General features: G+C 46.9%; 1 protein-coding gene across 1 annotated transcript in view; it reads left to right on the top strand.

Annotated features, from left to right (window-relative positions):
- Window positions 1-6,699: 6,699 nt before the first annotated feature.
- Gpr39 (G protein-coupled receptor 39) overlaps window positions 6,700-9,645 on the top strand; it is a 197,004-nt gene continuing 194,058 nt past the window's right edge. The window contains exon 1 of the mRNA XM_048443780.3: window positions 6,700-7,991. Within this exon, the coding sequence (XP_048299737.2) occupies window positions 7,136-7,991 (856 nt within the window). The 5' untranslated portion in view covers window positions 6,700-7,135. The remainder of the gene's footprint in view (window positions 7,992-9,645) is intronic.

Below are 9,645 nucleotides of genomic sequence, written 5' to 3'. Positions count from 1 at the left end.
ACACAGGCAAACACCTATTTTTTGTTTTGGTTTTTGTTTGTTTGTTTGTTTGTTTTGTTTTTTCAAGGCAGAGTCTCTCTGTAGCTTTCGAGCCTGTCCTGGAACTCACACTGTTGACCAGGATGGCCTTGAACTCACAGAGATCCACCTGTCTCTGCCTCCAGAGTGCTGCGATTAAAAGTGTACACCACCACCACCTGGTAACACCTATGTTTTTTTTTATATAAAAAAGAAAATAAATCTCAAAACAACAACAATAACAACAACTTGTAACTGGTCAAAGTGTTGAGCGATCATTTCTAAATGGAAGATCTACATCAATCTTCCTGATGAAAAAACATCAGGAAACATCTAGAGAGACAGAAAGGAAAGAATGTGAGAGCCAGAGGGTGGGGAGGAGTGCCACAAATGCTGCCTTCTGGACATGACACTGCAGTCACAAAGTCACTGCCGCTACTGTCCAGCTACTTGCACAAGACCTGCCCAAGATCTAGTCAGTCGACATTCCAATATGTGTGGGAGAGAGGTTAATGAGGACCCACCCCTAGCTGAGGAGCTGTAGGCAGTTGATGGCTGCTGGGGTGGGAGAGGGTGTTTTTCTTTGTGGGTGTAGCCTCTGGTGCATTTGCTCCCGTACTGCTCCAGTCCTTGCTCCACCATGCATGTACATTTATGTAGAACTAGTTGGACTTAGCTGGTTGTTAAAAACAAAAGGACAGTCAGGTGGGAGGAGACTGTGTTGGAGGCCAAAGGTGAGTAGAATTGTGAAGTTGGGTATGATCAAAATACACGTTTGAAATTGTCAAAGAATAAGTAAAATGCTTTCTTTAAATTAAAAAAAAACCTAACTTGTGTATGTATTCTATGTCCAGGTATTCAAAAATTGATTTATTGTATTTGCTACTGCATTAATTATTATTAATAATTTACATTTTTATTTGTGTATCTTTGTGTGGGTGTGGGCACATATGCATTTCGGTGCCAGCAGAGGTCAGAAGATGATGTTGGGTACTCTGTTGTTGTGGGATATTTTAATTGAACTCTGACATTCCAAAGTCTGACAGTAAAGTTTACTTTGAATCAGAAGGCAGAGCTAGCTACTTGTTGATCAGAATTAGTCACAGAGGTTTTGGAGGCCCAAGGACATTAGAGAGACACAGGAAGTAGTAGGGTGGGGCTTAGAAAGATTCTCAACTCTTTTGAATCAAGGAAGGAGAGAGAAAGAAGGTCATTGATCTCTTCTTTGTTGTTTCTCTGACCATTCAGGTTCTTACCCTGATATCTGACTCCCAAGCTTTTATTGATAAAGAATAATTAGATAAACGCTTTATCCTGGAGTTGGATTACAAGTGGCTGTGTGCACTTGATACAGGTTCTGGGAACTGAACTCAGGTCCTTTTCAAGAGCACCAAGTGCTCTTAATCACCCCACTAGGTACTTTTAATAAAAAGTCTTTCAGTCCTCTCGGTAAGGGCAGGGGATGAGCACTCTCTTCTGATCACAAAGGAGGAAACCAAAGAACCAAGAGGCTAAGTGTGTGGTTGGGACCAGATTCAAACGCAGGAGTCTGGGCTCCAAGTGCATCTGCTACCACATTGTCAGAGGACTCTGCAAACCTGCACAAGGCAACACTGAACTGATTTGCGTATGTTTACACCGCAAGATCCAGTAGATTCATGATATGCTTTAAAGCTGAAAATACTATATCCTTTGATAATTTTGGGGCTGGGATACACAAGGTTGCTGTTTCCCCAGGGGTCTGGAGCTATTTTGTCAGGCAAGAAAGAGAGTTTTTCCTTTACTTGGAATGTTTTTTAGCATAAGGACACCAAGGCCCAAGAGCTTTGTGCTTCATTACAAGGTGCAGGGGTATTCAATCTCTTGACACTTCAATGTGATGTTATCATTTATGGATGTGTTAGGCCAAGTTCAGAGCTCTGCTGAGATGCCTGTGGCACATGGGCTACAGGCTAGACACACCTGCTGGGAGAAGCTGAAATACTAAGGTGTAGGTTTGCGGTCTCTTTGCTGGGAGCAGTGCAGACAGAATGTGGTTCTCAGCAGCGTGATCCCGTGGCAGCTCCATAGATATACAGGACAGGAGGTGGCAGAGATGCCGTTCCCTGGCTGCCTCTGGACTCAGGGTTACCTGAGAAGTGGAGTATCTGCCAGGTAATAGGGAGACTCCTGGTTTGCTCCTGAGTTCAAGATAGTCAAGTTCAGAGGAAGAGAGATGTGACTAACAGAGAGAGCGCTAATTAGCTATGTCTTAAAGCAATGGACAATATATCTTTGTGTGTCCATGTGTGTGTGTGTGTGTGCTTGTGTGCACATATGTGCGTAGGTATGTGTGGGGAAGCCAAAGGTCAGTATCTAATGCTGACCTTATCTTTATTGCTTTCCACCTTACATTTATTCTATTTCTATTTATGTGCTTGGTGTGCATGCCTGTGCACATGCGCTCAGGTTTCTATGGGGGCCAAAAGAAGGCATCAGATAGATATCCCGGAGCCAGAGTGACAGGTGGTTGTGAGGAGCCCAGTGTGGGTGCTGGGGACAAAAACCACAGTCTTCTGGAAAAGCAGCAAGCATCCCTAACATCTATGCCATCTCTCCAGCCCTCCACTCTAATTTCTGAGACAAGATACTTTCCTGAAGCTGGAGGTTTCTATGTAGCCTGGTTGGCTGCCAGTGAGCTTCAGGGAGACATCCCGTCTGCCTTCCAGTGCTGGGATTATGGGTGTGCAACACCACACCTGGCTTTGTAACGGATTCTGGGAATCCAAATCAAAGTCTTCACGCTTGAGACACCAACACTTCACCCACTAAACATCTCCTCAGCCCCAAACATCTTCATTTCTCTCATTCTGACCCTGCTTTGCCCTCTATGTAATATAATAAAATACTGAGATTTATAAACCCTGGACAAGAGTCACCCAGTTGTATCCTCAACAAGTGAGAGGACACTGAGAATTTTTTTTTAAATTTACCTTAGGAAAAGCAAAGGGGAAATGCATGTTTAATTCTCCTAGACTTTTGTTCAAAATGTATTTTTTTCCACCTTTACCGTTAGGGAAGAATTTCAATTAGTTTGATCTTCACTTTAGCAATGCATTTGTAATCTGTCTTCTTGTGTTGGCAAAGAAAATTTTGATGAAAAAAATTGGGCAGTAATGGAATCTTACCTGAGCAGAGCAAACCAGACTGTTGCACCAAGCAGAGGATGACGGGCACCAAGCAGCTGGAGACAGGGGAAGAGATGGGGTGGTGGAGCAAAGATCCGCCTTTCTCAGAAGTGCCTCTGTTCCAGCAGGTCCAGGGAGAGCGGGGAAAGCACTTAGTGCCAGGTGGGCTTGGCCGAGTTGTCTGGTGGGCATTAAATTCTCCACTCCTCAATTTTCTCATCTGTAACCTGGGGACAATAGTATCTACTGTTCATAATTATAAAGATAACAAGCAAAACAAAAACCATGAATCATGAGGCTGGAGAAATGGCTCAGCAGTTAAAAGAGATTGCTGCTTTTGCAGAGGACCGAAATTTGGTTCTCAGTGCCTACATCAACTGCCTCATAATCGCCTGTAATTCCAGATCCAGGGCACCCAGTGGCCTCTTCTGGCCTCCCAGGGCACCTGTTCTCATGTGCACACACACACACACACACACACACACACACACACACACACACACACACGGTAGATTTATTTTTAGCTTTTTGAGACTTCTCCACGCTGATTTCCATAGCGGCTGCACCAGATCTCAATTCCATCAGTAGCGAATGAGGGTTTCCCTTTCCCAGAATTCTTTCTAGCTTTTGTTTTCTTGATCTTAACCATTCTGATTGGGGTAAGGTGAAATTTCAAAAATAGTTTTAGGATGCTGAACTTTTAAGATATATTTATTTTTTATCCGTTCTTTCATTTTTTTGATAACTCTGTTCACCTACATAGCCCACTTTTTAATTCCGTCATTTGCTTTCTTGAGTCTTTGTTTCTTTGAGTTCTTTGTATATTGTGGAAAATAACCTTCTGTTGGATGTCTAGATGGCAAAGAAGCTCCCCCACTCTGGGGGCTTCCTCTTCACGTGACTGTTTTCTTTGTTGTACAGAAGCTGTCACATTTTATGAGTCCCCATTTGTCAGTTGTTGGCTTAATTCCTGAGCAAATGGAGTTATGGTCAGAAAGAATCCCTTCCTGGACCTATGTCTGTTTTCTTCTAGCAATTCAGTGTTTCGTTTTCACAGTGAGGTCTTTGATCCCCGTGGAGTTGATTTTTGTGTAAGGTGATAAGTACAGGTCTAGTTTCATTCTTCTGCGATGTAGTCACCCAGCGCAGTGTGGGCGGTACCGCACCTGCAGGAGTCTTGGGTTGTATGAGAGAGAGCGCCAGCAGAGTGTGAGCAAGCTAGCAGATAGCATTCCTCTGTGCTTTCTTTCAGTTCCTGCCTTGACTTCCCTCCATGACTGACCGGGAAGTATCAGCCAAACAAACCCCTTCCTCCTCACATTGCTTTCGGTGTTGTATGGTATACTAACAGAGCAACACGAAGCAAGCTAAAACACACAGTGAAAAGGTGACTATGAGCAAGTGTCCTCCAGAGTGGCTGTGTGTTATCTGTCGTCTCTAGTGCGCTTCTTTGCTTGTGTTTTGAGACAGGGTTTCTCTGTGTAGCGCTGGCTGTCTTGGAACTCACTCTGGCCTTGAACTCAGAGATCCACCTGCCTCTACCTCTAGAGTGCTGGGATTAAGGTGTGTGCCAACACTGCCCTGCTCTTCTTTTTCTTTTTCTTTCTTTCTTTTTCCTTTTTTACATTTTTTATTCATGGTATTTTTATTGACTATTTGGGAATTTTACATAATGCACGCCTATCACCCTTACTTCCCAGTCCTCCCAGGTCGTCCCCCCCCCCCTTTGTGAACCTATCCTACCCCCAAAAGATTTTCTTTAAAGTTCCATTTGTGTTGTTCATACACTCCATGGAGCATGGTCGTGCTCCCAGTGGCACCTGTGCTCCTGCTGACTTTAAAAGACAAGGAAGCATCTGGTATTGATGACTGCAGACTTGAAGTTGAAAAAGAGAGACCTAGAAAGCTCTGTGACAATCTCCACCCCTAGGAAAAAAAGTATCAACCTAGACAGGAAGCCTAAAGAATTCTGATAAGGATGCCGACGTGTAGCTCTCCACGATGGCTACTGGTGGGGTGGAAGGTGAGCTATGACTCACTTTTCTTTATTGGACTATTTATTTATTTGTTTATTTTTGGTTTTTCTAGACAGGGTTTCTCTATGTAACAGTCCAAGGTGTCCTGGAACTAGCTCTTGTAGACCAGGCTGGCCTCGAACTCACAGAGATCCTCCTGCCTCTGCTCCTGAGTGCTGGGATTGTACTTCTTACTGAGCCTCCAAGTACTTCCTATTAACTCTAGTCCTGAGTTAGGTTAGAGATCTAGATTGATTCATCCTATACCACTGCAAATCAGCACCCTTTGGCCCGTGGCCTCACTTCCTTTCCCTCCTTGTCTCTGGGAACTGCTCTTTTCCAGTTACTGTTTCTATATATTTTACTTTTCCTTAAGATTCCACACATGGTGTGGGGCATGTGGTTTATCTGGTACAGTGTTACCTAGCATGCATGAAGCTCTAGGTCCCAACCTACAGACATTGGAATAAGGAATTCAAGGTTATCCTGGCCTACGTGGAGTTGGAGGCTAGCTTGGGCTACAGGAGACCTTCTCTCAATAAACAAACAAACTGAAGCAAAACAAAACGCAACAAAGTGAAGTCCTATTTTCAAAACTCACTCTTTTACGGCCGAAGGGGACTCAATCTGTCATTGATTGACCCCAGACCTGGCGACAGAGACAAGGAAAGGCTGTTGTCAAGAGGGACAGGGACTAAATAGGATCTACCTTTTCAGATGGTAGTGCTTGATTAGGGCGAGCTCTCCACCCCCACCCCAATCTAGCAATGTCTGTACACATTTTGCCTATGGGGTGGGGGTTCTCAAAGCACGGGTCCGCCTACTCTTTTTTGTTCCAACCCTCATTTTCGACTCGGAGTTAGAAGATGACATTTCTAACTCCGCGGGGCTGAATGAAACTGCCTCTAAGAACACCTCCAACCTTTTAAGCATCGGGCTCTACTCAACGTGCATGCTCCGGCTCAGTCCTTAAGTTTAGGAAAGCGGCTTTCCTCTTTCCTAAAGGATGTGATCCAGGAACCGGGTGTCTGGGGCAGGTGCCTTTCCCACAGGTCTGCATTCTCAACTGCTGGAGAGTTCCGCCTCTAGGGGGAGAGAATGGCTGTGTTACAGTGACACACCACAATCTCTTTAGGGTCCCTGGGCAGGATGGCAAGCCAGCAGGCACACTGAGCAAGACACCAGTAGGCTTGGGCAGGTCTCAAAAGGGATCTCATTAGTCTGGCCCTGCTTGGAGAGCATTTGTTCCTCTAGCGCAAGCCATGGTCAAACTACAAAGCAGGACGTCTCAAACACCAGAGCCACTAGGGACCGGTTTGGTGACTCTTAAGTCTGTCTCTCTCTCCAAGGCCAGGCGCTCCCTCCAGCTTTCCAGCTTCAGATCTATTCGGCTAGCTGGTCCCAAGAAACCTCAAAGTTCGGCCTGGAGGCTTGTTGCAAGGGTGAAGAGGGAGGTGCGGCTGTTCGGTTTCCTGCCACAATCTCTGGGTTGAGTCAGGCCGGCGGCTGGGCTGGTCCTGCTGCAGGCACGCTGAGCAGAAAAGGGCTGTGGTTAATGATTGACCTGTGGGAGACCTCTCGGCTTCCCTCTTGGAAGGCGATCGGGAGGCCCGTGCCAGGGACTAGAAGGCAAAGTACTGCGGGTCTCACTCTGAGTTGGGTGCGGAGGTCAGAGCCTCCTTCCCTGACTCGTCCCTCTTCACTTCAGAGAGCTATTTCCAAACCCCGCCACCACTCACTGACGCCGCCAGGGATCCTGGGGTGAATTATTCCAGGAAGTTTCAATGAGAAAGCCGAAAAACTAAGTCACTCCTGGCCAGCCAAGCCCAGTGACGGAAAGTGCTGCGCCCACGCTGGTGAGTTGCGGGATTTCTCTGGGAAGAGTAAGGAAAGTAGAGACCTTTGGGGACCTGGTAGCCTGGCTCTCTCTTCCGCATGGCTTCATCCAGTGACTCTAGCAATGTCTGCTCCAATGTCATCGACCACAACCACGTCCGCGAATTTGAGGTGGCCCCTTGGATCAAAATCACCCTCATCTTGGTGTACCTGGTCATCTTCGTGGTGGGCATCTTGGGCAACAGCGTCACCATCAGGGTCACGCAGGTATTACAGAAGAAAGGGTATTTGCAGAAGGAGGTGACAGATCACATGGTCAGTTTGGCTTGTTCAGATATTTTGGTCTTTTTGATTGGCATGCCCATGGAGTTCTACAGCATCATTTGGAACCCCCTGACCACACCCAGCTACCCGCTGTCCTGTAAGCTCCACACGTTCCTCTTTGAGGCATGCAGCTACGCCACCTTGTTGCACGTGCTGACTCTCAGCTTTGAGCGCTACATCGCCATTTGTCACCCCTTCAGGTACAAGGCCGTGTCTGGACCTTGCCAGGTGAAACTGCTGATTGGCTTCGTATGGGTCACCTCCGCCCTGGTGGCGCTGCCCTTGCTCTTTGCCATGGGTATCGAGTACCCCCTGGTGTCTGTGCCCACCCACAGAGGACTCAATTGCAACTTCACTCGCACCCGCCACCACGAGCAACCTGAGACCTCCAATATGTCCATCTGCACAAACCTCTCCAGCCGCTGGACCGTCTTCCAGTCCAGCATCTTTGGGGCCTTCGCGGTTTACTTGGTGGTCCTGGTGTCTGTGGCTTTTATGTGTTGGAACATGATGAAAGTGCTTATGAGGAGCAAGCGGGGCACTCTGGCAGGGGCCGGGCCACAGCTGGAGCTGAGGAAGTCAGAGAGCGAGGAAAGCCGGACAGCGAGAAGACAGACCATCATATTCCTGAGTGAGTCCGGGTCGCTGGGGTTCCTGGGACTTCTGGCTTGAGAAGTGAAAACCTGAGTTCACTGAGGCTCAAGAGGGGTAGCTGCATAAGGGCCTTGGTGCTCATCCGGTGTGTGGAGAGACGTCTCTTTGTGTTTAGGAAATCTGTGGTCTGCGATATTGGGAGGTCTGGTCCGTCATTTCTGTGACTTCAGGCTATAAACAGAGTATCTTGAATGAACATACTGGGAGGTAAGAGGAACAAATTAAGTCACCCAGGACAGGTGAGAGTCTTTGGAAAGGGGCGTGTTCTTCAGAGATAAAGAGAGTGACTCTTACCTTCTGCATCCTTTTACCAGAGAACCTTGATCAGGCAGGGGAATTTTGTCCCCATTTTTTTCTCCTCGGAGAGGCTGGCTTGTCAGGGACCCTGGCTCTCTGGATTGCTATCTCCGGCAGGAGTGGTCTGTGAGCCTTCAGAAGCCCGAGCTCTGCCGGGCTCACTCTGAGATGTGCATAAGCACTCCTTGCTTGGGACCATGGGTCTGTGCTTCCCTGGAAAAGGACCCGGCCTCACCATTTCTTAGTGCCCCCAATTCTGGTACAGAGAAAGCTGTTTACTTCTCAAATGTGGGGACGATATACGTTTTCCAAGTTGAGGACCTTCTCTGGACTGAAGGGGAGTCTTTCTAGGAAGCTAGCGCTATAGAAGACCCCCCGTGTCTTCAGGAGGGAGTCTATAGTTGCTAGCCATGTGGCTGTGACTGATGGCCGAGGGCTTGCCTACTGTGTGGCAAGCCCTGAGAACCATTTCCAGCATTAGTAAACGTGGTGTGACGTACCATTCTTATAATCCTAGCATTGGGAGGTGGAAACAGGAGGATTAGAACATCATCTTTGACTACATAGTGAGTCTGAGGCTACCCCGGGCTCCATGAGACCCTGAAACAAAACCAAAGCAAAAAAAAAAAAAAAAAAGGATCCAGATTAAGGGCTGGAGAGATGATCATTACTTAAGAGAATCTGTTGTTCTTCCAGAGGACCCTAGTCAGATTTTCAGCACCCTTTTCGAGCATCTCATAACCACCTATAACTACAGCTCTAGCAAAGCTGATGGCCTCTTCTGGGTGACCTTTGCCTAATATTCACAAACACTCACATTGACATACACACATATGTGAATAATAACAAAAACTTAAAAGACTTAAACAAAACAAAAAACAGAAGAAGGGTTTTATAGCTGTCCCCTGGGAGCCTGTTGTATGTGTGTCGCCAAAGGGTTAAAAAATATTTTCCAGCAGCAACAAGAAAAAGGTGACATCATAGGTATGTGAGTGGGAGTCAGGTCAAGGGAGAGATGAGATTCTGAACATTTTTCTCCTCTTCTTCCCTTTCCAGTGTGCTGTCCTAAATGAAATCAATCCTGACGTTGTTTGTTTGTGTAACAGAAACTTGAGTTGCGTGCCCCAGGGCTGCAGTTCAGGCAGGGGTGAAGCTGGGAGGCATTTGGGAACGCATCAGCCCTGCCTTTTGGCTGAGGGTGGGTCAGTTGCTGACTTGACTTTAATCTAAGTCTGTAGAAACTGATAAGACACAGGCTTGCACCATTTGGGTGGCCATCTAGCATCAGGGCTGTGTTGCTGGCATGGAAGGGGTTCTCAGGACACCAGCTGGGA

The sequence above is a fragment of the Myodes glareolus genome, chromosome 5, assembly GCF_982192425.1.
Source record: "Myodes glareolus chromosome 5, mMyoGla1.1, whole genome shotgun sequence".
Taxonomy (NCBI): Eukaryota; Metazoa; Chordata; class Mammalia; order Rodentia; family Cricetidae; genus Myodes; species Myodes glareolus.
The sequence above is the reverse complement of the archived record's forward strand: the minus strand, read 5'-3'. Positions and strand labels throughout refer to the sequence as shown.